The 27,463-nt window shown below is 40.9% G+C and overlaps 2 protein-coding genes across 15 annotated transcripts in view; both read right to left on the bottom strand.

Moving 5' to 3' along the window:
* Positions 1–4,521: 4,521 nt before the first annotated feature.
* Positions 4,522–19,642, bottom strand: si:ch211-14c7.2. 2 transcript variants are annotated; one of them, XM_034867281.1, is made up of 7 exons: positions 19,175–19,642; positions 15,545–18,509; positions 15,301–15,418; positions 12,899–13,098; positions 9,925–10,043; positions 7,106–7,220; positions 4,522–5,629 (listed from the first exon to the last, which is right to left on the bottom strand). In XM_034867281.1, exons 2-7 carry the CDS (start codon positions 17,963–17,965, stop codon positions 5,501–5,503), a joined length of 3,102 nt encoding a protein of 1,033 aa, XP_034723172.1. In that variant the 5' UTR covers positions 17,966–18,509; positions 19,175–19,642; the 3' UTR covers positions 4,522–5,500. The 2 variants fall into 2 exon arrangements, with proteins under 2 accessions (XP_034723172.1, XP_034723171.1); XM_034867280.1 differs by having other exon boundaries at positions 15,301–18,509.
* Positions 19,643–22,189: 2,547 nt separating this feature from the next.
* The window catches only part of prx (periaxin), a 38,663-nt gene continuing 33,389 nt past the window's right edge, over positions 22,190–27,463 (bottom strand). For 8 of the 13 annotated variants that reach the window (XM_034865486.1, XM_034865494.1, XM_034865497.1 and 5 more), the window contains 4 exons: positions 26,975–27,458; positions 26,664–26,872; positions 24,725–26,594; positions 22,190–24,183 (listed from right to left, as the gene is read on the bottom strand). In XM_034865486.1, coding sequence (XP_034721377.1) covers positions 23,897–24,183; positions 24,725–26,594; positions 26,664–26,872; positions 26,975–27,458 — 2,850 coding nt within the window. In that variant the 3' untranslated portion in view covers positions 22,190–23,896. Of the gene's footprint in view, positions 24,184–24,724; positions 26,595–26,663; positions 26,873–26,924; positions 27,459–27,463 lie in introns of all 13 variants that reach the window. The other 5 variants (XM_034865475.1, XM_034865464.1, XM_034865469.1 and 2 more) reach the window with 5 other exon arrangements.

Below are 27,463 nucleotides of genomic sequence, written 5' to 3'. Positions count from 1 at the left end.
ATATATTTAGATGTTCTTTTCTGTTGTAACAATAAAACAAATTAATATATTATTTTAGTGAGAACTCATAAATAACTGCTATGGGGGTGCGGAGGGAGGACCCAAACGCAGAGTAGCGGGTAGGGAGGCAAAAAGGCTTTATTGGATGAAAAACACAGAGAGCCAGGGGAGAACAAAAATCCGAAGCACAAGGGCTGGAACCCTCAAAGGGGAAGGCAAACTGGCAAAACATCACAAGGTGACTTACAGGGGCTGGCACAAAGATGAGGTGTTGACAGGCAGGAGAACAAGAAGGCTCTAACTAGAGACAAAGGGAACACAGGGGTTAAATACATGAGGTAATGAGGTAACAGGGAACAGGTGAGACATCAGGTGAATCACATTAGGACAGGCAGGACAATCAGACAGGCAAAAGTAAAGCTGGGCAAGACGAGACAGAACAGGAAACCAGACTATCAACATAAAACAGAGCAAAAACTTACCGGGGAATACAAGACAGGAACAGCAACATAAGACCACGGAGAAAACAGACAAAAACACAAGGAGGCCGAGGAAAGAGAAAAATAAACCCAAACAAAACCCCAAACCACAACAACTAACTACAAATAACTAATGTTAGGGAAATCTGTTTATGTTTTGTAACGCATTTCTGGATTTAAAAAAATATAAATGTCGTTTGATATTTAAAAAAGTTAAAACAACAGCTTGTTGGTTGAACTAGGGTCATGAGCCAGACTATTGGTGTGCTGGGAGCAGTTAATGAAATCTTGTTGTTACCATGAGGTTGCCAGGCAACCAGCAGAAACCTCTATCCCAACCTTAACCCTTTAAGACCTAACTCAAGGCGGTAGATGTGTCGAGTGGTTGGGATCTTCTCATCCAACTCTCAGCCAAAAAGTTAATTAGCTGGTTTACCAAAGTGATTCCCTAAGTGGAGCTGGGGCACAATGAAACTTAAAGGTGCCCTGTGAGTTCCTGCATGGTTTCAGTGTGATTTCATTTAGTGTCATGCTCATAACAGTTATGGACGTTTTAAAATTCATCACACTAGTGTTTGTTGCCATCAAGTTTTGCAGGATTACTCAGGCACTTCCTGTCAAAGACTTCAACAGTCATGACAAAACAGTGTTGAGTCATCCAATAAATGATCCTATTCATAGCAGATTGGATGCATTTTGTAAGAGAAGTGGTTAAAAACAAATTTGAAAAATAGATGCTGAACTGAAATCTGCTGGTCACAAGCTTAAACATTTAGCCTGTAGGCAGACAAGCATCGTCTCCCCTGACTATAAATAGACAAAACTGGCATACAACTTCCACCGTTTATCAAAACAACATCTTGTGTGTGTTCACATGTATTTATTAACACATGACTGACCAGAGGATAAGAAAGGTACTTATTGAACTTTTCGGGAGACAACACAGGGGTTGTAAACAAACACTAGGGGCACAGGCTGTGCACCAAATGCAACCAAAACAATTTGAGAAAAAATTGAAATCACGCTAAAACCATGCAGGAACTCATCATAATGCACCTTTAAATTCCAGGTCACAAAACGCTCAGACCTAAATTCATGACTTTCACGGACAGAAGTTGCTTGGCTCAAGAAAACACCCTCGACATGCTCTGTTAGTTTCTCCGTAAAGTAATCGCTGTCTTGTTTGTGGAGTTTATGTAAAAGGCCTGCTGACTCGCCGGGGTCGGGCCTGTTTTCCACCCCGCAGTACAAAGCTCTGTTAACACGGAGCAGCAGGGAGGCAGGAGCTGCTCTGACTCAGCAAATAACATGCTTAACTCTCTCTGGACCACTGAGCTGCTTCACCGATCTCACCGCGGACAGATATGGGATCTTTATTCAAAACGGAACCTTCAGCCTTTGATATAGTGGAATTCCCTGAGCAACGTTGCAGACAAACGGCCTGAATGAAATGTACGTATTTTTATGTAGGCCTATTTATAGAAATGCTAAGCTTGGCTTAGCATTGTATATATAAAAAGTCAGCTTTTTACCAATCTTTTACTGTATCACTCACATCAGTTGACCTAAGCCAGAGTTCAACAAGTACCTTTTTTATCCTCTGGTCAGTCATGTGTTAATTAATACATGTGAACACACACAAGATGTTGTTTTGATAAATGGTGGAAGATGTCACGTTGTGTGCTATTTTATGTGTTTGTCTATTTATAGGCAGGGGGAGACGATGCTAGTCTGCCTACAAGCTAAATGTTTAAGCTTGTGACCAGAAGATTTCAGTTCAGCACCTATTTTTTTTGTTATTTGTTTTTAACCACTACTCTTACAAAATGCATCCAATCTACTACTGCATGATGAATAGGATCATTTATTGGATGTCTCAACACTAACCGTAGGTGTTTGAGTAATCCTGCAAAATTTGAAGGCAACAAACAGCATATTAATTTGAACATGTCCGTTACTGTTTGGTTATCATGTCACTTAATTATTGCACAAACCATCCTTATACAAAGTCTGAGTGCTCCTGGACAGGATTAACATGTACTCCAAAAATCATTATGATTGTGTATCACTGTGTGTTTTGATGCAACACGTTCTTGCCACTTTATACAACAAATCAACACATTTAGAAACAATTTCAAAAAGAGTGTGGCAGTAGTGTGTGCAGTACATGCAACACCATTTTCACATTAATTACACAAAAGAGTTGGCTGGCCTTTAGGTTTAGAAGAGAAAAACAAACATTGGGTAATGTTAAATTCAGATTTTAGTCTACAAAAACTATAAATATATCTTGATCTAATACTCTAATGCCCTTGTATACATTGAAAGAGTTGTTGATCTCTGAAATCACACTTCCTCTGGCCGGGAAGCAAATCCATACCAGCTCAGCTAATTGTGGCGTTATCCAGGTCCTTCCATCTATATTATTTAATTTATATAAATATATTTTCCCAATTAGATACCAGAATGTTCCTTAGTTTAAGGCAAAGGTATTAACTAGTTAGATAGTAGTTATTTTGTGGTGATTATAGCTTGTCAGTAATGCAGATTTTAACACGTCATATACTTCTTAATGTCCCAAAGCAGCAATCAGCCATCCCACAGTATCATTTTATCACGTCAGTTAACAAAGCAGCAACTGCTTCCTCATTTGAGACGGATCAGAAAATATTTTCTTTTTCAGCAATATGTAGTTTTTACAAATAACAGACACGCACACTCGATTGTTTCTGAATTTCATCGCAAATGATTTGAGTTGACAATTGAAATATACAAGCAAAATAAAGGTTAAAGGTGAGAAAATGTAATAGAATGTCTAAATTAAAAATGTATAGAGCATCATTGATGTGTTCAGAAAGTAAAAAATATAATCACAAAACAAAAAAAACATTGTTTAGATCGGCAGCTAGATCCAAGTTATGCCTGGAGACTCAACTGTGAGTGTGCTGAAAAAAAGAGAAAAAGGCAAACAGGAAGCCAGACAGACAGACAGACATAAGAAAACAGAGAAACATCACGTCAACATTTAAGTTTGAGTCTACTTTAGTGTCTCTGAGAAACCAGAGACAGCGTTTCCTCCTGAATCTGCTTCGCTTGTTACCTCGTAAACATTGGCACTTTCATTGGTGTTCCTGTTGGCACTAACTGGAAGACAAACTCGTTTCTCTGGGGAACCAAAATGATTTCGAGATTCATTCTTGTCATTGGCTTTTCTGTAGCAAACGCAGAATGAAAGCACATGCATCAGAAATGTAAGACTCATCCCATCTGGACGCATCGTCAGCATTCTGCAAGTAAAAATTATACTTCCCTTTGCTCTCCAGTGGGACAACATGATCTTCTGTTACATCACTCGTTCACAAACACAAAGGGAGGAAACTGAGCTTTGACATTTGCATGAATCTAGCTGATGTTTACATCTGTAGAAATATGTTGGCATCCATACTTATACACTACAGGTTTAAACCACTTCTCCAAACCATGAGAAAATACCCTCTAATGCGACCCATAGGAGCGCTTCATAAATTAGCACCCCTAGTAGTGGCAGGTGGTTAAAAAAAATCAAATTAAAATAATGGGCATTATGTCAATGCCTTGTTTGCCTGTCACATAACTCAGGTTGTCTGCTTTCTGTCCCCAGAGTCGGAACAAAACGCGGGGAAGCAGCGTTCCGTTTTTTTAAGCACCATGTATGTGTCCGCTGCCACTCTCAAAAGACTGTCCTGTTTTGCCTCTGCCTTCTATTACATCTAATAATACATTTCCTAGTCTGCACTGTAACTTTCCTTTTTGTATTTCATTGCTTACTCTATTTAAGCTTGTTCCTATTCTCTCTTTAATGACTTGGCTCTTTGCCTCAAAGCTTTTAATGTTTTATGTAAAAAAACTCTGAATTGGTTTAATTTGTTTCTGAAATGTGCTCCATGAATAAATGTGCTTTTGGTCTCCAAGAAAACAAGAACACCATTTATAGGAGGCAGACACAAGCTTTACGTCACATTCATTTGTAAATGGAACTTGTATGTTATAAAAATAATGTTTAAATGCCCAAACAGGTTAGTGCTAAATGACTTCAAAATCATTTCCGTGTGCATATTTCGGTAACATTGCCAACTGCCATTTTGACCTGTGTGGTAATTCAAAGGGTTGCAAGTTGTAACAGAAATCATTTGCTCTTATTGCTTTCTTCCACTTCCACATGACACAAACACAACACCAGTTCTACAGCCTTTCTGCCAGAGCTGCTCTAGAAAAAGAAATAATCTCATTGGTTGAGGTGGACGACTCTTTGGTGGAGCCACACTGAAACTTTTTCTGGACAAGGAAACTAACTCATCTCAAACATCACTCATGGCAAAAGAAAAGGAGAAGAGTGAGAAAGAATTATTTTCTTATACCAATACGGATAAACTAGTTAGCAGAGCATGCTGACCTTCCAAAATCATTCATTCCCTGCGAGTCAATGTTTTTGCGTGACTCAACCATTGAGATTTAATTCAAACAATGAGACAGTTTCCACCAAAACAGCAGCTCTGACAAAGAGAAATATTTCTATTTAGGTAGAAGTTAAATCTTCTTAGATAACAAAAGAACAGGACAAGGAAAGGAAAATATTTCAGGGTTAGTGTGGTGACATAATGTTCTGGACTCTTCGTCCAACATACAGTAGCTCCTTGTACAACCAGCTGTTAGCTGTTAGTCGAATAGGAACATTAAAATATAAAACAGGAGGTGAACAAGTGGCACACGTGTAATGGAAACCCTCCACCATCTACAGGAGCTGGAGGAGACCAGATCTGAAACACAAGCGTCGCTCCATTTTCATCCAGGGTACGTTTTCTCTGCGGCTCAGGCTTAATTAACCAGAGAGGGTATCCGTCAGTATTAGACAGTACACATGTTGTCACTCCAGAGTCTTGAGAAACCTGCTGTTGGTCTGTTCTGCCCTGCTGGGGTTAAAGCTGCAGTTCTTCAGAAAAACGCGGATCAATCACAATCCAACCAGAGCTGAACCCACACAGTTACTCCATGATGTTTCTGTTGTAGTCATATGACAGCCGTCGCTTAGCGGCAGCATTCTGAGCATGCTGATTAGCCGAGGGGAGGCCGGGGGAGAGACGGCGATTGGATGTCCAGTGAGCAGGTCTTTCCTGCAGAGGTAGGAACACGAAGATGCAGATGTGATATTAGACTACTGAACACCTGATAAAATCTGCAACACAACTCGGTGGTCTCCTCCTTAAGTGCTAAGTGATAGGTTAATTAATTCTTTAGTCAACAGAAAATGAATTTACAACAACTATGAGAATTGATTATCTATTATAATTTCACAAATAAAACCATTTCCATGAAGACTGTCAAGTTGTAGTTGCCTCAGTTTCAATCCATTTGTACAATATTCTATGCTACTTATTATAAAGTAGACAAAATCTAATTCAGTGGTTACCAAATAAGCAACAAATCAGTAAGTAACAGCTAATGAATTGTTAGCTAACATGTACCTCCTATTTAACTCAAGGAAATACAAGATTAATAAAATAAATAAATAATCAAAACACAGTGGTAGTTCCTACTCTGCAGAATGAATTCATAGAGGCGTAACTCACACATCAGGTGCTCTGTAGCTTTCTCACATGGTTTGGTTCAACTGAGCAGCCAGCATGCCAGCTCAGTTCATTTATCAGCGATGGGGAAGTGTGAGGAGTGTTTTGCATTTAACAGTGGCCACTTCGTTTGAATGGAGCTGCAGTTTTCTTCTGTTAAACATCACTATCAGGTCATGTTACATGCTGTTAAGGCTGCCCTGACAAATTCAATTTAACAACCTTGAAGCTTAAACGTCCCATGGCATGAAAATTTCCCTTTATGGGTTTTTTTTAACGATGATATGAGTTCCCCCAGCCTGCCTATGGTCCCCCAGTGGCTAGAAACGGTGATAGGTGTAAATTTGTCTTTGAGAAAATGAAAGCTCTGATGGGCCAAGCTGGAGTCTTTCCCCTTATGATGTCATAAAGGGCAATCTTACCTCCCCATTCTCTGCTTTGCCCGCCCAGAGAATTAGGCCACCCATGAGACAGTTGGTCAAAGCCACACCCCTAGCCTCCACCTTGACCCCCCTCCCCCACCCCCCCTTATCTCCTCCTCAAAAGCTGTTGACTCAGAAATGGCACATTCTAAGGAAAGCTCATTGTGGAACTGGCTCTAGTGCTGGAATTCGCACCAAGGCTGAATTAAGTGAAAGCGACTTTAGATACAGTATTAGGGACCAATAAGGTCTGTATAAAAGCATCCAAAGAGCACCATGTCATGGGACCTTTGACAAATGGTAACTGGATAAGTGCTCTTTGTTAATTCCTCTGCATAAACTTATGTGTGGAAATCATGTGTGTGTGTGAGTGTGGACAGAAAAATCATTTACTGTAACATTTGATTTGAAAAGTGTTTTCTGAACAGAATGCTGAAACACGACAGCATAATGTGAATCAAGTTATTGACACATACTTGGACATGAGATATATACTGTATATAGGAGACATATATTGATATGAGATACATTATGTTTTCTAAAGAATACTGCAGTGCCATTCCCACGTCTCTCGGTGTGAGTGATACCAGTAGTTACTCACAGTGTGCGGCTGCTCCAAGTGCAAAGTCCTAAGCAGCAGGTCACGAGACACGCCATTCTCCCTCTTGTATCTCTGGCATATCATTTTGTTCAAGTCATGGAAACTGTCCAACAGCCTGCAGGGTCAAAAAGGGACAGAGGACAAAATTATTCAATGGATGTTGTTTTTCTCACAGAGTTTGAAGACAGTTTTCATTTAAAGTGAAATGCTATAAAGCTGGATTACTGATACTGAAATGGTCAATAAGTAGTGACTTTATTCAAATACTTTTTTTTTTATACAAACTCTACAATAAACTTGAGAATCAGATAACTACCCACAGTAAATTGTCCACGTTATTTGGGATTTCTGTGGAGAATTTATGCATCACTTAAAGGTAAATTCAGTCTGTGAACTTCTTATCATACAGAATATTGGCAATAGTGCTCCAATAAACAATGCCAGCATTTCAATATCCCATATTTGTTCAATCGCAATGTTCATCAATGAACATGATGTTTTCAGAGATGCAGTTGACGCCAACCTTGCGGTTCACCACATAAACCACTGGGTGGCCAACATTTGTTAGATATAAAAAACTGATTCACAAATCGACACAACTACCCTGATTCTAACATAGATTTCACAACAAAACATCAAATGAGGACTTTTTTTCTTTTGTACTTATTCCCCTAAGCTCTTGGTTCTCAACTGCAACACTCTGGCACAAATATAGAGAAACCAACAGTGCTGATGCAAATACAGAAATGTTCATTACTTGAAAGAATAATTACTTTGGTGTGACTGATGTTATGTGACATTGATGACGTATTGATGTTACACATTGTTGTTATTATTATTATTATATATCATTAACCAACTGCTCTTGTATGAATAATGCTTAGTTCAGTAGTATTTATTCCGTAGGATTACACTGTGCAGAAATGAATTGGTGGTTTATTAAAAGCTGGAGTCAGCGAGGACATATTCACTGAATTTGACAAAAAGTGTACTGGATTGGAATTGCAGACCTTTTAAATCAATATTTTAAAATAGCACAAATCAAGCAACTATTACCTGAAAGTATCAAAAAAGTTAATGAAAAGAAAGTAACGCAATATAATTGTAAGAGTATGCATGTTTAAAAAAAAAGGCTCAGGATTTATGTTAAAACAAGTCATTGTATTTCTGTGTTATGGTTTTTTGGTTTTGTTCTTTTATCACATATTTTTTGAGCAATTATTTACAGACCTTAACACACATTTCAATTTAAACTAAAGTGCTCATATTATGCTCATTTCCAGGTTCATACTTGTATTTAGAGGTTATATCAGTATAGGTTTACATCGTGTTTCAAAAAACACCCTATTTTTGTTGTGCTGCAGCTTCTCTTTTCACCCTGTGTGTTGAGCTCTCTGTTTGTCTACACAGCGAGGAATCTCACTTCTGTAGTAACTTTGTTGGGAGTCGCACATGCGCAGTAGCTAGGTAAGGACTACTAGCCAGTCAGAAGCAGAGTATGAGGGCACGCTAGCAGCTAGGCGAGCATTATAACGTGTTACAAAATGACGCACGTTTGTCACTCAAGTAAAGGCTGGAATACAATAGAGTCGTTTGGAGTAGTTTGTGAACAGCGTTTTCTGTTGGTGATGTTAAGTCCCTTTGGGGTGGACTTTGTAAACCTATAGCATGCACAAAAAAGATGTATAATACAATAAAGGAAAGGGAAAAAGCCAAAAAGCACAATAAGAGCACTTTAAATTTTCAGGGAGAAACCCACTTGTGATCAACAGTCCCCTGTTCAAATGAGTGAGGGTTACTGTGTCATCCCACATGCATGTTATCATGAGCAAGAAGCATGAGGATAAAACATCCCACATTAGAAAGCACATATTTCCCACCAGTTGTTAAACTTCTCAGCTGTTGCACACTTGCAGGTTACCTTTCTGTACTGTTGCTGTGGTCATGTCCTGTCACATTTGCAGTAAATATGAGCTTCTGACAGGAAAGAATCCTCCATGTCTTTTTCCTAAAGCGGATTACAAGCCCGTCATGTAGCGTTTTCTGTGGGCTCTAATACGTCCTATTAAAAACCGGAGCAATGCGTCAACACAGCCAGCAGACACTGTATACAGCAAATCAAAATGCATGGCTGTAAATTTTATCTAATGGATGGAGGGGGGCAATAACCATAACATTTCTGAAGAGGATTATTGACGCGGGTACAAAAAACAGTCTGTTATTGTAACAGAATATGTGTAGTTGTGGAACGTAAAAGGTTATTTTAATCACTTTAAACATCAGATGAAGAGATTCTTTTCTCTAAAACAGATGATGCTGAACTGAGAACCGAGGATAACTTCATCCGATGTTTGAAGTGAATAAAACAGTCTGTGTGTATCGTACCGGGGATGCAACGTTACTTAAATGAGCAGAGGTTCTTTTGCTTATCTGCTGAAAACACCTCACCGGATAAAACACATCACGTAAGATAACGCTACATGTGTTGTCGAACAGAGCTAAGCTAGCTAGCTAGCTAGCGAGCAAGTTGAACATCAAGCTAGGTGATGTAAACTGTGAGAGACGAGAGTGGTGGAAAACTAAGTGGTCATATGACAAACTTACGGCTAACTGAGACTTTCTTCGGTTAAAAAATTCTTTTAAATTAACGAATCATAGTTGTAATTCATGGCTCAATTCGAACGGGATCAAAAAGTAATTTGCCTCTCCCCGTTCATATTTATTCAAAAGAAAGATCCCATGGACCGGAAGTAGAAGGGCGTCACTTTGACTCTATGTGAACGGCCATACAGTGGGCTCAGTCGAGATGGTCTACCCACCCCTGGTCCTGGCTGGTTCTGCCCCTGAGGAGCTTGGTCAGTGTGGGAACAGGGTCGTGATCACAGGGGTCACTGGAAGATGAAGCAGGCGAGGGGAAGGCTTCAGCAAAGACAGCCGCCTACAGGACAGACAAAGACATCTCATCAGTTACTATAACATCAGAGAGTTTGGCAGCCGTCTTCAGTTCATCACATTTGAACTTAATGCATGAATGTTTTGAAGGCATCTTCATTACACTATAAGCATTTGAACTCATTTGAAAGCAGTTTCCTCCCAACACTCTCCTTCTCTGCAGCTTTCCGCAGAGCTCACTTTTCATCTGCATCTTTTCACTGCGTTAGATGTCCACTGGGAGAGTCTTCCTGCAGTGCCGGCTTCGATTTCTTTCCCAATTTTGAAAGTAAAAAAAGAAAGAAGCTTTGAGAGCTTAGAGGATCAAATGTGAGTAAAAAAATAGGTTTCTATGGTTTTGGTGCAAGAAACTGAAAAACACAAAATGACAGTATGGCTCATAATTACTTCTGAACAAGTCCCATTTTGGATCCAACGATTTAAAAAAACAAAAAACCTTAAGTTCAAGGTGTTGATTAACGTATCTAAAGAGTCTACAGTACTGTTAGCAGCTAATTAGCACTAACTACAGAGGAGGCCTATAGCTGAGGCTGAGGAAGATGTCCTGTGGCTTCAGGTGGATGTGCAGATTAAGTGATGCACAAAAGTCTAACTACATAATATTTAGCTGAAATAAGTCGTGACTAGATTATTTTAGACACATCTAGAATAACATGCAGTATAGCTGTCCTTTGGGGGACTACTGCCCTGATAAATGTGGCCTGGATTTCTAAACAGAAAGATATTCCATATACTGCGTGTTTAATGTTGTTATTGAATTACTTTGGGAGCCCCTGGGGCCTTGCAGCCAGCAGCCAACCTGTGTCAACACATTTAGCCCTCAGCTAGAAAATTATGTGGTGAGAGGACAGTGGTGTGTTGTTAGATATTGAAGCAGCCTCAGTAACTCAACTTCAAATATCTCTTAGTGGATGCTTTAATTCAAATATTCTTCCAGCACCAGGAATATAAAGAGTTTTAGCTTTGAGCTAAAGTGGTGGGAACGGAAGCTTAAAAACAGTAGTTGTTTGTGGGTCTAATTTAACTTTAAAGCTATTTTTTGTCTGTGGACAAAGCCATAGTAAATAAAATGGAATGGCACCACTGCTATGTCTGAGATGCACAGGTTTTATTAAAGAAGTCTCAAAGCACTAGAGGAAGAGCCTCTGCAGTCTACATGTCAAAGTGTCCTTGAGCAAGATGCTGAACCGCAAAGTGTGAATGTTTATCCCTCCCCTCCTGCTGAGCAGGTAGCACCTTGCATGGTAACCTCTGCCATAAGTGTATGAATGTGAATCTGGCTTGTTTTGTAAAGGGATTTGAGTGGATGCAGTGTAGATAGAGTTTCTGCAGGTTTCACCAAGTCACATGTAAGACTTTTTGAGAACCTTTTTAAGACAATTATGAATGATAATTAAGACCTTTATCACAATATCAACTAAGCCCTAAACTTGTTTTTTTAAGCCAAGTCTTACTCAACTTGCCCTTCCCCATAGCTGAAGAATACAATCTGTTAAATGTCGGTGGTCCAATCCGGAACAGACTGGCGCCAATAACACGAAAGCTGACTGGCAGCAATGTAATTTGCCTGTTGGTCTCATTTGTAGTCGTGATAGAGCAAAATTATATTTGGACTAGTGAAAAGAAAGAACTAAAACAACAAAAATAGAGCATTAGAGGGAGCATTGCATGGGCGTAAGAAAATTAAAACCTGTTTTAAATAATGTAAGACCTAAAACACAACACTGCAGCGAATGTAAGGCTTTTAAAATCTTAATTTTTATTTTAAAGGTTAAGACGTTTTAAGACTGCTTACTGCTGTGTCTAAGATGCTTTAGTTAAAATGTTCTTATAGCACCATGTGAGTAGTTATTTTGAAATCTCACAATATCATAACCCATCACAAGAAAATCTAATAAGATATTACGTATATACAAAATGTGTTTGTGTCTGAACAACCAGTTGTTGACCAATCAGCATCCTGTGAGGAGCGACTGGGAGTTACGGACATGTGTTGGTACCCGATCTGTGCTGCCTGCACGCTAATCCTGTTTTACAAGGATTTATCATTTGGTACTGGACAATCTGTTCCAAGCTTCCGGTCGTCGTTGTAGCGGTCTGGCATTAGCCTCCACCGGGAAGCTAACTGCTGAGCAGGTGGCACCTTGCATCATAGCCCCTGCCATCAGTGTATGAATGTGTGAATCCCAGCTTGTATTGTAAAGCAATGTGAGTGGTCGCTAAGACTAGAAAAGAGCTATTTTAAATGCAGTCCATTTACTTTGAAACACTTTTCACTTTGACTACCTTTGGACGCAATCGGCCTGCAACTTCAGCTGTCCCGGGGATCTGCAGATACCACTGGCACGCTTGGATTTTCTGTCTGACTTTCAATATCAATCATTGGAAACTATTTGGTCTGAGATTCAGAAAACACAGTTTAGACTCAAACAGAGCCTGAAAAGGGAATATATTTCCATGAACACAAGGCCAGCTAAAGCCCCAAAAAATGAGCAAGTTTATAACAAAAAATCCATATCACTCTCTGTATTTTAAAATAGTTTGAACCCAGGGTTGGCCTAGATCTGGGCAAGTGATAGGATTTAGACACACAGGTTACTTCAGATAGAAGGTATTGGTTATGTTGATGTTGAGTTTTGACCACAACTTTGATACAGTGTGTCTGCAGAAAGTATTATATCTATCTAAAACATTGTCACATTTCAATTAAAAAAAACAATAAGAACAAAATTACTTTAGGAATTCACTTCAGAGATGGACGCAGTCTGCACGTGTGTGTGTGTGTAAGAAGATCTTAGGGGAAATTTCTACTTTATGCCGAGCACAGAAGTACAACTATACCAGATTCTGATTGGCCGAGGGGCTGTTTCTGCTCTCCTCCACGGCGCTGGTTGGCCACCACTGTCCCACCATGTCTCGGCCTTCATCTGACGAATCCTGAGGAAAAGCTGTCCAGGTGTCGTCTGATTGGTGGAAGGAGCTGTCTGTCCAGCCTGGCGTCCAGTGGGTTGACTCCTCGGTGATGGCGTGGTGTCCAAGTGCTGTTCTCAGACACAAACACATCCACACACACACACACACGGTTAATATTAGAGTCTACAGCCTCCGTTGTAGATGTCCCTGTAGTGTTGTTGTGCGTTTCCACCCGGCTGTGCCCTCATTCAGATGACCTGGATGTACGACTAACTAAACCTACATTGCATTGAAGGGGTTAGACGTGTAATAGCAACAATCAACATTTATCATAACTGAGGATAATTATTAGGATTATAACATAAAAGGGGCACTTTAACTAAATAACACTCCCAGTGGCATTTAGCCAGGTAGTTTTAGTTTAATTCACAAAGATTTTCGGATATCAGCCCCACATACTCCTACTACTATCCCACCAACATCCCAGTTACAATGTTCGGTCACTATAAACTTCTAACAACCCACTTGATAAACCTTTTAGAAGAATATCATTACATTTTACAATAAAGCCCCCAAAAAAAGAATGTTGTAGTGTGAACGTCTCCACTAATACTTCAGATTTACTGTGTAGTTTCAGTGGGAATTTCATTACATGGAATATCTACAAACCTGAGCAAAATCAGACCAAAATTATTGGCAAGGCTACTAAAGGTGCAAATAAATTTTTTTTGGCATGTAGGTGAAGTGACCCTACATAGCCAGACTTAAATGCAAATGCAAATTAGTCCAGAACTTCTTAGTTCATTTGGGTTTCCAAGGGGCGAGAGGCACAAATGTCTCAAGACGCAATTGAATTAACCTACAACCAATCAGAGCGAGCTAAAAGTAAGGAGTAAAAACTTGCAAAAACACTGGAATAGTCCTTTAAACACATGACAATGCACAGATAGGGCTTTCTGTCACTTTAGACAGAACCTTCTGCTGATAACTATTTAGCAATATATTTAAATAATCACAAAAATGGCTTGAGGTGGATAAACTGAGAAGAAATAAACAGTAAGTAAACCCCGGCTTAGCCTTGTTTGGCCCCGCAGTGGAAACTGGGCTTAGGTGATTAGCCAAAAGAGAACATAACAAGAGAACATAAAGACTGATTAACACAGAAAAACAAAACCCAGCTGCATGTGTGTCATGAATGCTATTAAATATATTGTCAGATTATTCTTTTAGTCATTCAGTTAACTCAGAGCGCTGTGTATCAGTCTGACATCATTATTTATTTGTACATTTATTATTTAGTATTTCTTTGCTAAAAAAGGACCATAGCAGTGTGCTTATCAGTTTTAGCTCCCTCACAATAAATCATGTATACTTTACATTTGCGACCATTTGCGATACATTCTTAGATTGTTTTTTCCTTACAATCACACAGCCATTTCAGAAGTGTGTCCCTCATTATGCATTTCCATCTGAATTGTCTATTAACAATGTGCTCAATGTTAATTCAAACAGAAACATGTAACTCTTCCGGTTTATTTGATAATCATACTGTTAAGTTTATCTTATCAGTTTTATACTGTATATCTCAACCTCGTCTCTGACAGTCTTGTTTCGTTCTTCATTTTGCTAATGGCAAATGGGTCCAAATACTACAATACCCATGAGCCTCGCTTTAAGTTAAGTAGTTTTTGTACTTCAACTTTCTATCAACAAACAAACTATTTTCTAGTACATTTGTGCAGCTTTTGTATCATCATTTAACCGAAGAGTTAGGTGACCCAACTATGAGTCACATAACAATATTAATGGAAAAAATGAATGGAACTTTAACTTCCAGAACCAGAACCTGAAGTGTTTGCTCATTTGTTCAGATTGATTTAAAAAGTCTCCACTTCATCACCTCATAATGATAATTTGGCTTCTAATCCATACTGTAACAACTGGAAAAATAAGTTCACATTTCCCAACTCATACAGCAGGGTTTACAGAGTGATTGACTGTGATTTGGTATGGTCCTTTAAAACAGAGTATGTGTATATGCTTTACTAGAACTGTACAAAGGTTAAAAATGCACTAATACCCTGAGTGCTGATATTCTTCGGTCTCTAAATCTGAATTTTTCTGACATCTCTGTTATACTCTACTTCTGCCTTTTAATGTCAGTTTGGTTGCCTTTAACCGAAAGAGCATCTTTCTCACGTCTGTCAAACAGCAAGGCGAACTTACTTAAGCTCCCAAAGGTCGAGAGATGCTAAAAGAGAAAGAAAGAAAGGGAGGGCAAGGCAAGGCAAGGCCAAGAAGACACACAAACCAACAACCATGAGACTCACCAACACTTTCTCTACTCCCACAAGGCACTGAGGCAGACATGGTGTATCCCTCGCTGCAGGCTTGCTCTCCCTCCGCCTGCATGAATACTCCAAACTCATCTTCCTCCTTATCTTCCTCCTCTTTCCTCCCCTCGTCAGTGGCCACGGTGGAGCCCCTCGCCTCCTGGCCCTGCTTTTCCACCTGTCTCCCGAGCTTCCTCTTCCCTTCCTGGCCTTCTTTTACGTCTCCTGCTTGCACACCGACCCCTTCCTTCGCCTCTTTCTCTTCCGTCTCCAGACAGGGCAGGAATGTTGCCATGGATCCCAGGGGAGGCAACAAAGGGGCAGGATTAGCCAGGGAGTGTGCAAGAGAGGTGGAAGGATCAGCACAGGCAGCATTTGTGACGTTGGTGCTGGTCTCTGCATTCGCTTCAACATGGCTGATGCTTGTTTGTCCACAGGTGGCTTCGACCTCTTTTCTCCTTCCACTGCATCCCTCTGCAGACTCCTCTGAAGCACAGTTGTCTTTTAATGCACAGTTTTCCGTTACTTCTTTGCCATTACCCTGTATGGTACAGTCATTCAAGTCACACACTGTTAGTCGTTCTTTATCGCCATCGCCTTTACCCTCACCATCGTCCGGCTCGTTGCAGGTGCACTCCCTTCTCCAAATCTCCTCGGCTTCATCCCCTTCCCTAGGATTTACTCTGTCCCCTATATTCTCCTCCTGTGACTCCTCTTCTCTAACATCCCACCCTGGCTCACCTCTTCGCTCTGCTCCATTACGCTCAGTTATACAACGCTGGCAACTGTTTTCTGTAACGTTTCTGCGGTTTGTCTCAATAATGGAAGGAGCTATGTGTCTGAGAGGAGATGATGGAGCTTCTCTCTTCTCCAGTTCTTTGACTTTTCCCACAGATTTAATCAGCTCTTGTTGCTCAAATCTGCTTATATCCAGTTCTTCTTTACCCGTAATAATCCCTGGGTATGCTACCCCTCGCTGATACCCCTCAAGGGAATCTTCTCTGCTGTTCTCTTGGTCTCTCTGACCACCACAAGTGTCACGGTCAGCATTGCAGTTGCTGCCCTCTACAGCGGCAGAGTGCTCAGTGGAGACTGCAGTGCTGATGAGGGCAGGGCAGGTGGAGACAGAGACGTCCTCATAGCAGTCAGATACAACCGAGAATCCTGCAGGCGTCTGATTGAAGCTATCTTCCTCCTCTTTAACATCTACACTCTCCATGTCTCTTTCTAATTCTTGATCTGCATCCATGGGATCTGAAATTGCATTCACATTAGCTGCTATTACTTCTTTTACACTTTGTATTCTGTCACAATATCTGGTATGTCTTGATGTAAAGTCATCTGTCACCGGTCCAGAGTGGCCATGAATTAAATCATTAAATCCGCCATGTATTTTCATAACCTCAGAGTTTGTATCCTCCCCTCTCTCTGAATAGTTGTCCTTGCTGTGAGAGGTTTGTATCTTTAGCTCCTCGTTGCTCTCGGCTTCTCTAATCTCTACAACATCACAGCCGCTGTGAGATTCTGGGTGAAAGTGGTTCAATTCTAGGTCAGGGTTTGGTTCAGCCAAAACAGAGTTAGATGACTCTAATGTGCAGAGGCCTTCCTCCTCCTCCTCCTCCTCATTCTTTTGCCTCTCCTTCCTCATTCCTTTCACCTCCCTATTCAGTCCGTTTGAGATGCCTCTTGTTGGACTTTCACCTCCCTCGTGTTGATCCTGGCTTTCCCTCCTCTGTGCTTTCCTCCCACACTGAGTACAGCTTTTGAGAGAAGCATTGTGGCAGCATTTAGGACTTCTACATGCTCCCTCTTTCTCCTGTCTGGCTCTCCTGTTGTCCTGCTGCGGGCTGGGAAACTGTTTACTGGCCAGGCCTCTTTTGTCTCGCTCTTCCTGCCTTTCTTCCAGAGGGATTTCTCCGGCAGGATCCTCCCTGCTGCTCTGATGCCTCTCTCTGCTCAAGCCTGTTTTCTCCCGTGCTGCTGCATTACTGGACTTCCTCCATCTCCGGCCTGATCGCATCCTAACCCGGTTTACTCCGGTATGTGCTGGCGGAGTTGGCCCATTGTCTCTTCTCCCGGTTGGGATGTCTCTGCCTCCTCCTCCTCCTCCTCCTGTCTTCCCTCTCAGCCATCCACCAACAACGCTGGAGGCGGCACTGTTAGTCACACCAGAACTGGGCTTAGCTGTGGAGTACAAACAGCTTCCTTTCTCAGTCCGGAGGAAGAGGCATTGAGTTTGGGTCTTCCCACTGCCCTCTGAGGTCTTAAGAGTGGCAACTGTTACCAAAGGTCCGATCCCTGCCTGCCTGGCATCCAGTCCCAAAGGAAGCCCGTACCCCATGCAACCCCACTCCCCGCTCAGGTACACATCTGCAGGCCTGGGGCAGGAAGTCGAACCCCCGCGGACCGCAGGAGGAGCTATGGGGGCTTGTCCTCCTCCCAGCATACCACCAGCCTTTCGGCGGCTCTTGGAGCACAGGGCCCAGGCTCGGAGGCCCCGGATCAGCGGCAGGTCTCCGAGGCCCAGCTCCAGTCGGCTGGGGAAGGGCAGAGAGGCTCTGGAGCACTTCTGGAGCATTTCCCGGGTGGAGCCTGACACATTCAGGCAGGGGTAGTTGTTGTTGTTATTCTGCTGGAGCATGGTGCTTGTTGTTGGCCTCATTTATGTTTTATTGGTTCGTCCTCGCTTATACTTTACTAAAATGCAGCCTGTCAGGTCTAATTGAATTCTCATTTGTAAGTGGGAACGCTGGCCCTATCAAGAGTCTATTCTTGATTCAGAGCGTGAAAGCTCAAATGTAAAAAGATCACAGTTTGAAAAAAATACCCTAAGCATTGTGCAGTAGTTGAAATACTCTTGATAATGTCTTATTGATTCATTCTGACAAGGGAGAATATATTTACTTGAAACCAAAAGAGAGAGCTGACTCAGTTCATTGTAACGACATCTGAGTTTTTGGACACTAAGACAGAAATAGAATGGGTTGTTTTCCTGACAGCGTGATGTAGTTGTGCTTCCGTTTCCACTTAATCGCTCCTTCACTTTGAGAGTCTCCTGGTGAAGAAAAGAAACGCCCAGGTCAGACGTCCAGCTGTCAGCGCCGATCATAGAGAGAATAGTGAGAAATGAGAAGATGCCTGCTTCACTGCCCTCCCTGTCGGACAGCCTTTCTCAATGAGGACTGACTCAGCTGTCATAAAACCACCTGCAGGGAAGTGGGACAAAACAAGAGAAATAAGGACAAACTGTTTAAAAAATGTGCTGTATGCACATTAAGAAACAATAGACTCATCAGTTAGTCTAATTGTTTGATATGGTACATGTAACAATCATCATGCCAGACACAAATCAATCCTTTATTTTGACTGTCTGAATAATTAGAAAGCAATTAGAGCGGATTTTAGACAGATGCAATTAAAATGTAAATGAAAACATAAGTGAATGACTTCCACACGGAGAAGTGATTTTGTTTGACTTTTGGCTGACTGGATTACAGCTGTTATGTCTGTGGGGGTGTGAGTCTGTCAAATGTCACACATTTCAATCCAAGTGGCTTCTCTTCAAACTGCTCCTACACAACCAAGCCCCATTCTTTTTATTGAAAAATGTGCATTCACACCATGTCCATTGTGGATCCAATTAGATTATTTGTTGCATCAGCCATACAGCATCATCACCTGGACTATAAATGAAACACAGTTGGTCATACATCCATAAATTCACTACTCGTGCCATCACAGTTTAAGGGATATACCCAAAGTGACTCAATAAAACCGCCACATAAGCGGCAGAAATAGGTTTGGGCCACGCAGAGCCCACTTCGCCTACTCCTATCAGAAGGCTGTGTATGATGAAGATTACACACTGTACCTGGAAAACCGCTGTCCCCAGTCTTTATGTCCTGAAAGGGATGCCCCGATGAAAGATTTGCTTCTTCCTTAGCTCATTCGATGCCTCGGTGTCTCCGGTCCATGCTCTGAATTAAGTGTCCTTTACTTAATGTATTTGTGCTTCCTTGTTGTTTACTGACGAAGCCTTTACACAACCGTCCTCGGGCTGTGGAGCGTCCTTTAGTGGGATCAGCGCCGCCACATCCTTCCAATCGGCCTGCACCACTGGCGCTACACCACTACAAATGAGCGAACCATGCAGTCACTTCTGTCCCATCGTCTGAATTAAAGCTGAACACCACGCAGTGAATCTTATTTCCGTGTCCCCCTCCCACACTCGTTCGGCCATTGCGCATCATGTCATCCAGCGCTCGGCATCGTGCGTCGCCGCATCTTACCGCAGTAGCCTCCGGTGCGCTCACATAGCAGGATGACGGAGAGCTAATCTGACTTGCAGCCCACTCACAAATAAGAGAGGCGATTCGTGCCACACAGGAGCACGGGGAGCCGAGGAGAGTGCAAGTGTATGCGGGGTTGTTGATGACACGTTGGTGCACAATAAAACCCTTCCTTAATTAAAGGTACAGTAACTGATGCTAATCCAATGTCAAATTCAGTGAGTATCCCCTCATAGTCATCCAGCTCTCAATTTTCTGTGTGTGCTGGAAAAGAAATCTGATGTTAATACACAGCCTGGCTGTGTAGAGGGTGAAACAAACAAAAGAGTGCACAAGCCACAAAACACGGGAGGCAACAGTTGATGGTGGGGGAGAGGGGGGAGGCAGCATGGGAATAAACTGGCCAGTAAACAGCTTTCCTTGGATAACTTACCTTAAGGATAACTTGTCTCTTAATTTATTGGCCTACATTACAAGGGGAAATAGAATTTCAAAATATATTGGCTCTTAGATTTGTCTAAATTGGGGTTTCTTTTTATTAATATTATTATTATTATTATTGTTGATGTGTCATTTCCGTCTACGGGGATTAGAAAACAACTTGAGTCGCAACTTGAAAAATGGGTTAAAACTCTTTTTAATAGTGCAGCAAACAAAATATCTATTTTACATCTGGATAGGAATTTTACATGTTGCCATGTAATTATTCTTTAGCAAAACGCTAACTGCTAACCATTGTGCCCCGATTCTGCTGCGCTGCTTCACAATTTTATTTTAGACTCAAGGGACAGGAGACTATGAGATACTGAAATGATGAAATGAGACACTGCTGCTTATTTAAAAGTGATCTCCAATCTCGTCGTCTCCAAAGGAAAGTCTGCTGCTGCAGTCTCTGGCTCTCCTCCGCTGTGTGGCATTCTTCACTCCTCATACAGCGTTGTTCTCCCCTCATACACACTCACTCTCGAAGCCTACGTCGCACAGCATCATCACAGCAGTAGATTAGTAGGTACACACACACACACACACACACACACACACAAGCACACACACACACAAACACACACACACACACACACACACACACACACACACGGAAGACGTCATTCACAGGGGTGCATAGTTTATCACTTTCTTCTCCAATGTCCATCCTATGGAAAAACTCATTCATGTGATTTTGTGTCTGTAATCCACAACAGAAAAGATGTGACAATAATACGTTCCTTAACATTTAATTTGCTGTCCTTTGCCTGTTGTTCTGCTTCTGCAGTGAATGTCTACAGTCCTGTGAAATAATCCTGCTGTATTTTCAATGTGATGTTCACAGGTGAGAGTGATCCATGTGTTTCTGTAACTGCTGTTTTCACATTTAATTTCCATATATGAGATGTTTTGGCTGCAGATGAATGTGACAACAACCATAACTGCACCAACATCGCAAATTTTAAAAATGCTACATACAAAGACTTTTTGATTGTCACTTTTAACTGCCCTCTATAAAGAATTAAGTTAAAATAAATTACATTGTTATAATGAGGAAACCCTTTTAAATGGAGGGTGACTTTTGTGTCTGGAGAAAATTACATTTGCTTTTCTTTGTCTTGCAGGAATTGCAGTGAGTATTAGTTTTGGACATTAGCTTCATAATTCAGCCAGTATATTAGTATACTAACTTACACATGAACTATATTTAAGCTGTAACAAAATAAGCCTGTTGACCTTTCAAGATAATAAGTAATATAAGTTATTTGTGTAATGTTCGGGCCTTTTCTTTAATTTAGCTAAACTTCACCTTGGGTATGTGTCTCTCTCTTCCCCCTGAAGTTTCATCGAATGATAAAATTAAAGATTGATATGCATGGTGGACGTGAGGTCTTATGTCTTAATTTTTGTTACAAAGTTGACATTATGAACGTATAAGTCAACATTTCCTGTCTTACTTTACTCACCAAGTCAACAGTTTGAGTTGTAAAGTCAACATTTTGACACAAGTCAATTATGAGATGATCAAAATTATGAGATACTAAGTTCAATTTTGTGCTGGCTCAAGCCAAAGTTTTGAGTTTATACAGTAGCACGTAACTTTGATTTCAGATGACTATTTTCTTTTCCTGCTGGAAATTGGCTTCCACACCACTGCATGTTTTCTACCGAAGAGATTTGTATTCATAAGTGGGCTTACGCCGCCTCTCGCCCAAGTGAGTTGCTATAGCTACCAGCTCCCTGTTACCCTGCAAAGTATGTAGATAACAGGTAGTCGAATGAATGAATGAATGAATGAATGAATGAATGAATGAATGATTCAGGCTGACCGATTTCAAGTGGCCGTACACTGAAAACCTCCTAAAACACCAATATGTCCACTGACCAATGATTCATCACTGTGAAGGTCAAGAAATCAAGGAATTATCATTTTATTTTGGTGTGATTATTGTTTTATTGATTAAACATCTTAACCAACATTCTCTCCAATGCTGCTTTGACAAAAACACTTGGCACAGAAACCCTTATAAATCTCTAATAAGACAAACCAGAAATACAAATAGCTACTACTCAGCGTGTGTTGACATGTCAATCCTTTCGTCTCGGCTTTTTAAAAATCTACAACTATTTCTCTCCTGATAAACAGGCATAGTGTTAAATGTTAATGAAAAAAGTGTGGGAGTAATTTGTCAGAATTTCTTCTACCATATACTAACCAAGTAAAGTAAAAGTTTCCATTCTTAAACGCTTTACATCCACTTGAAAAGTAGCTCAATATTTTGAAAAAATCCGATGGTTGCATCCTGTGTTCTCTTGTAAGGAAATGGCTATGAGTGGTGAATAAAATCAGGAGTGTTCATTTCATTCCAGAAACAGTAGCCATGTTTCTCAAATGGTGGGTACTGCATTTGAGAATGAAACTTAAATGTCTCAATGTAGAGACAATAAAGTCAATATCTAAAGCAGAAGAAAGCCTCCCCCACAAAGCCTCCCCCCCTCCATTTAACAATAAAGCAATTGATACTTTAAAATTGAGGACACTCTTTTTGAAAAACAAGGGATAATTAAATTGCTTTTAATTATTCTGACATTTTAATATCCAATTTTATTCTGTAATATTGTCAGTAATATTCAATTAAGAGAAGAATGTCAGATTATTAAAGACATTTTCAGCCAAAGGAAAACATGCCTTTTGAACGTGGCGTTTGAACATCAAGGCTTGCCACTCATTAGCCAGTCTGTCATTGTAGCAGCCTCATAGTAACATCATTCTTAGAGAGCTACTTTTAAGTGTCAAGAGAAAAAAGGTTTACAGTTTTACCTTTAAAACTCCTCTCCCTGATTTTGTTAAAGCGCCCAACAATATGCCTAAAAAACCCCCCATTCTCTTCCCAGTTTGCTGTTGATTTGTTTTGAAACTCAACGTACTGTAGATCACAGCTGAGTTTCGAGACATCAGCATCAGCCAGAAGGTCTATCTTAAAGCTATATCTCAATCACAAAATATACAGTGGTGTCTTTGTCTGGTACACTGGTGTACAGTGTAAAACATGAATATAAATAGATTAGCAGCAGGGTGGCCTACAGTAAATGTTTGAGAGCAACCTGTAACCAAAAGGTCACAGGTTTGATCCCCACAGCAGAAAACAAGAGTCCAGAGTGTACTGCGTTCTCACTATGACTATTTCTAGTTAACAGCACCAGCTAAACGCTTCAAATATTAAGCTATGGCAGAAAAATGAGAATTGCCTAAATCTCAAAAAGCTCACACTTTTCCTTCAAGACAAACAAAATAGATTATCAGGTCAAAAAATATAATTTCCTCTCCTGACTCTGGTGAATATGAAAATAATTACATTTCGGATTGAAGGGATACTGCTTCAAAAAAGTTTTATTTACATGAATATTACTCTGGCCTGCACTGGTCCAAAATGAACATATTATCGTCAAATCCATGATGCTGATGTGGATAAATGACTCATGCCAGCACATTTTGAACACACAAACAACATTAAATAAAAGCAATGTGACATTTTTACATTCAGAGTGAAAACCTTAAAACCAAACAAAATCCGATAAATAGTTACGACTAAACTAACAAAAGTCAAAGAACAGTAACAAAAAATTATCACATTTAAAATGAAAAAAGGAAGGATATATATATTACTCTGTTGCTTCAACCTCACCTATTAAAATATAAAATAAAGACTTTTACTTAATTGTAGTTTGCCACGTTGCAGGCTTAGCATACAAGAACACTGCAACCTCACCAAAGAAAAACAAGAAAATGTAAAGACATTTAAGATATTATCACAGCATCCTCAGTGCTTGAAGTCCGACACTTGGTGTGTTGTCGTCGTGGTTGCTGAAGATTCACCTGTTTGCGCTTCGCTGGTAACCATGTGCCGGGTGATCCTGGTGGTCTTAGTAACCATAGTGACAGTTCCATCCTCGGTGGAGCAGACTTGGTTCTCTTCAGAGACGTCCTGGGTGGTGAAGTCAAGCCCTGAGGTGTGGAGGCAGAAAGACCCTAACACGTCGGCCTCACCTCCCACCTCCCCCTTCCGCTGGGCCTGAGGAGAACCCTCCGGGGTTATCTGAAGGAAGCCTGGAGGAGGAGGAGAGGAAAGGAAGCAGGGAGAGGAGAATAAGTGAAGAAATCAAGGAGGGAAAAGAAACTTAGTCTAATGTTGCAGAGACAAAATAGGAGATGCTACATTAATAATTTATAGAATAAACACAAACAAAACACATCACAGGCAAAATCAAGAATACCTGTATGCATAGTGTACACTGTAATAAAGTATACTGTAAGATAGTAAAGTAATGATAGCATGCAGGTAGGTATGAAACACATACAAAGCTAATACATGTTGTGACAATTATCGTTAAAAAAAGGACTTAATGTCCTTCCCAACCCATAATGGAGCTGGTCAGCAGGTGTTTAAGTGTTTAAATACAAACTGAATGAATTATGATAAGATAAGGATAGCATATACTGTTTAATGTAAACAATTAAGCAGGTCATGAACTCCTCTTTAACGAGTATGACAAAACATGTTTGACTTGGACATTGACTTTTTGTAAAAATTCCATGTCTCATTTGTCAAATGTCTTGTCATCACAGTTTATAGTTTCTTGATCCTTACCTGTGGAGTGTGGCTTCAGGGTGAACTTTGGGACCTTGAACCAGGGGGAAGACTCTCTTTCTTCAGACTCTCTGCTGTGGCTCTCGACCTTGCTCCAAGATTGGACCTTTGCTGAGCTGAACTCCATGGTAAAACTAGCAGGGGACTCTGAGCTGTCTCTGTCCAGCATATCTGTTCTGGCACGAGATGACACCACATCCTTTGAGAGCTCCTCACTAAAACCAGCGACGGCCATCTTGCCTGATTGTACTTGAAGCCCTTTAGTGTCTCCCTCCACTTCTCCTGGTGATGAATCCTTTCCCAGTTTCAAACTCATTTCAGTGTCCTCCCCCTCTGCAGCCATCTTGCCATATGGAGAGGTTAACTCCACCTTTGGAAATTTAATTTTGCCACTGGAAGTCCCTTTTGCGCCATTGGAGGACTTGAGAGGACATGCATCTTTTTCAGCATTTAGACTTGAAGTGGAACCTTTGCCCCTTAGATTGACATCAAACGACCCTGATTTGCAAGGAGAAAATGACAAAGCGGCTGCGTTGTCTTTGGGCTTCCCAAAGCTTGGCTTCATTTTGATTTTGGGCATCTTCACTTTGACATCCTCTTTTTCAGCCCCAGGTGTTGTCTCCTTTTCTTGGAGGCCTGTGCATGCAGCATGGTCACCTGTTTGAGGAGGATTTACCAAGACAAAAACAGCTTTCTTTACTTTGGGCATTTTAGGGCCCTCATACTGAATTTCTGGCCCAAAGATATTTATTTTCCCCTCAGGAGAGGACATGGAGGGTAATGCGACACCAAACTTTGGGATTTTGATTTTCTTCCCTTTTTCTGTTGTGTCCTCATATTTATCAGGTGATGTAGTAATATCAAACTCTATGTCTGGAATCCGGGGGACTTTACTATCTCCTCTGGATGACGAGAGGCTACCCTCCCCCCCGGTTCCTAATTCCGCTGAACCTTGTTTGGTTGGTAATGTAACCTCTGGCACTGGGATGTTAATACGATCTTTGTTCTCTTTATGTCCGTTGTGAGTTTCAAGTTTAACATCATATTCAAATCTTTCTTTTCCCATGCATCTATGTTTGGTTTTACCACCTATCTCTTCATCACCACAGTTTTTGCATATTTTTGCTTCGGCTGTTACGTCTCTGCCAGTTTTCTTTTTTGGCATTCCAATCTTGAATTTTGTTCCTTTGACTTTAGACCCCTTTACTTTGCTGTTGGTTCCTGTTGTGTTGAGGTCCAAGTCAGGAAGTTCAATTTTTTTCCTGTCCTTATTGCCCTCTCCTCTATTAAGTCCTATATCAAGTTCCAGGTCTCCTTTTGGACCTTTGATATCTATTGTTGGCATCTTGAGTTTCAGAGCTTTGTGCTCTCCCTTAACATGTAAATCAGCTTCCCCATGAGCCTCTGTGTCTTGTTTAGGTTTATCAAGTCTCACATCGATGTCCAGATCTAGTGATGGGACCTGTGGCACTTTAACTTTCCCTCCTGCCTCAGCTGTTGATAAGTTGATCTCCCCTTCACCTGATTTATTCTTTAGCACTGATACACCTTCCTTTGGAAGTTTAATATGTGGGCCTACGAACTTTCCTCCTGTGACTTCCATCTCTATAGCAGTTGCTTCAATAGCTTTACTTTTACCTTTAGGAAGTGAAATATCAACTTTGGGCACATTGACATGTGGCAGTTGGATGGTTCCTCCATCTGATGCCATTTTCTCCTCTGGTATGTCAATACTTTCTTTTCCTTTAGGGATAGATATGCCCACATTAGGCATTTTAAAGTGTCCCCCAATATCTAACTCTGGACCTTCAACTGAAGGTTTTCGTTTTGGAAGAGATATGTCCACTTTTGGCATCTTGAACTTTCCTCCCTCACCCTTAGTTTCACGTTTGGGACCTCCAGTCTTTTCTGTTGGCAGTGAAATGTCTACTATTGGTATTGTGCCTCCCTCTATTTCAGTGTCTGGGCCTTCAATCTTTCCTTTGGGCAGAGAGATGTAAAAATCTGGCATTTTCCAATGAGGCAATTTGAACTTTCCTCCTGTACCTCCCTCCATTTCGACATCTGGAACTTCAATCTTTCCTTTGGGATGAGAGACATCAATTTTGGGCATTTTCGCGTGAGGCATTTTGAACTTCCCTCCGGTACCTCCCTCAATTTTCATGTCCGGACCTTCAATATTTCCTTTAGGTAGAGAGATGTCAACATCTGTCATTTTCATGTGAGATTTTTGTAATTCTCCTCCAGTACCTCCCTCCATTTCAATGTCTGGACCCTCAATCGTTCCTTTTGGCAGTGAAATATCAACAGAGGGTATGCTGAAATGTGGCATCTTAAATTTTCCACCGTCTCCTTTGATCTTCTTCTCTGGGCCCTCAATGTTCCCTTTGGGCAGAGAGATGTCAACATCTGGCATTTTTAAGTGAGGCATTTTCAACTTTCCTCCAGTACTTCCCTCAATTTCAACATCTGGACCTTCAATCTTTCCTTTAGGTAGAGAGATGTCGATGCTGGGCATTTTCATGTGAGGCATTTTGAATTTTCCTCCAGTACCTCCCTCAATTTCAATCTCTGGACCTTCAATCTTTCCTTTTGGAAGGGAAATATCAACAGAGGGCATGCTGAGATGTGGCATCTTGAATTGTCCACCTTGTCCTTTGATCTCCATCTCTGGACCCTCAATCTTTCCTTTAGGTAGAGAAATGTCAACATCTGGCATTTTCATGTGAGGCATTTTGA

This window comes from Etheostoma cragini, chromosome 3 (genome assembly GCF_013103735.1).
Source record: "Etheostoma cragini isolate CJK2018 chromosome 3, CSU_Ecrag_1.0, whole genome shotgun sequence".
NCBI lineage: Eukaryota > Metazoa > Chordata > Actinopteri > Perciformes > Percidae > Etheostoma > Etheostoma cragini.
This window is presented reverse-complemented; position numbering and strand designations above follow the sequence as displayed.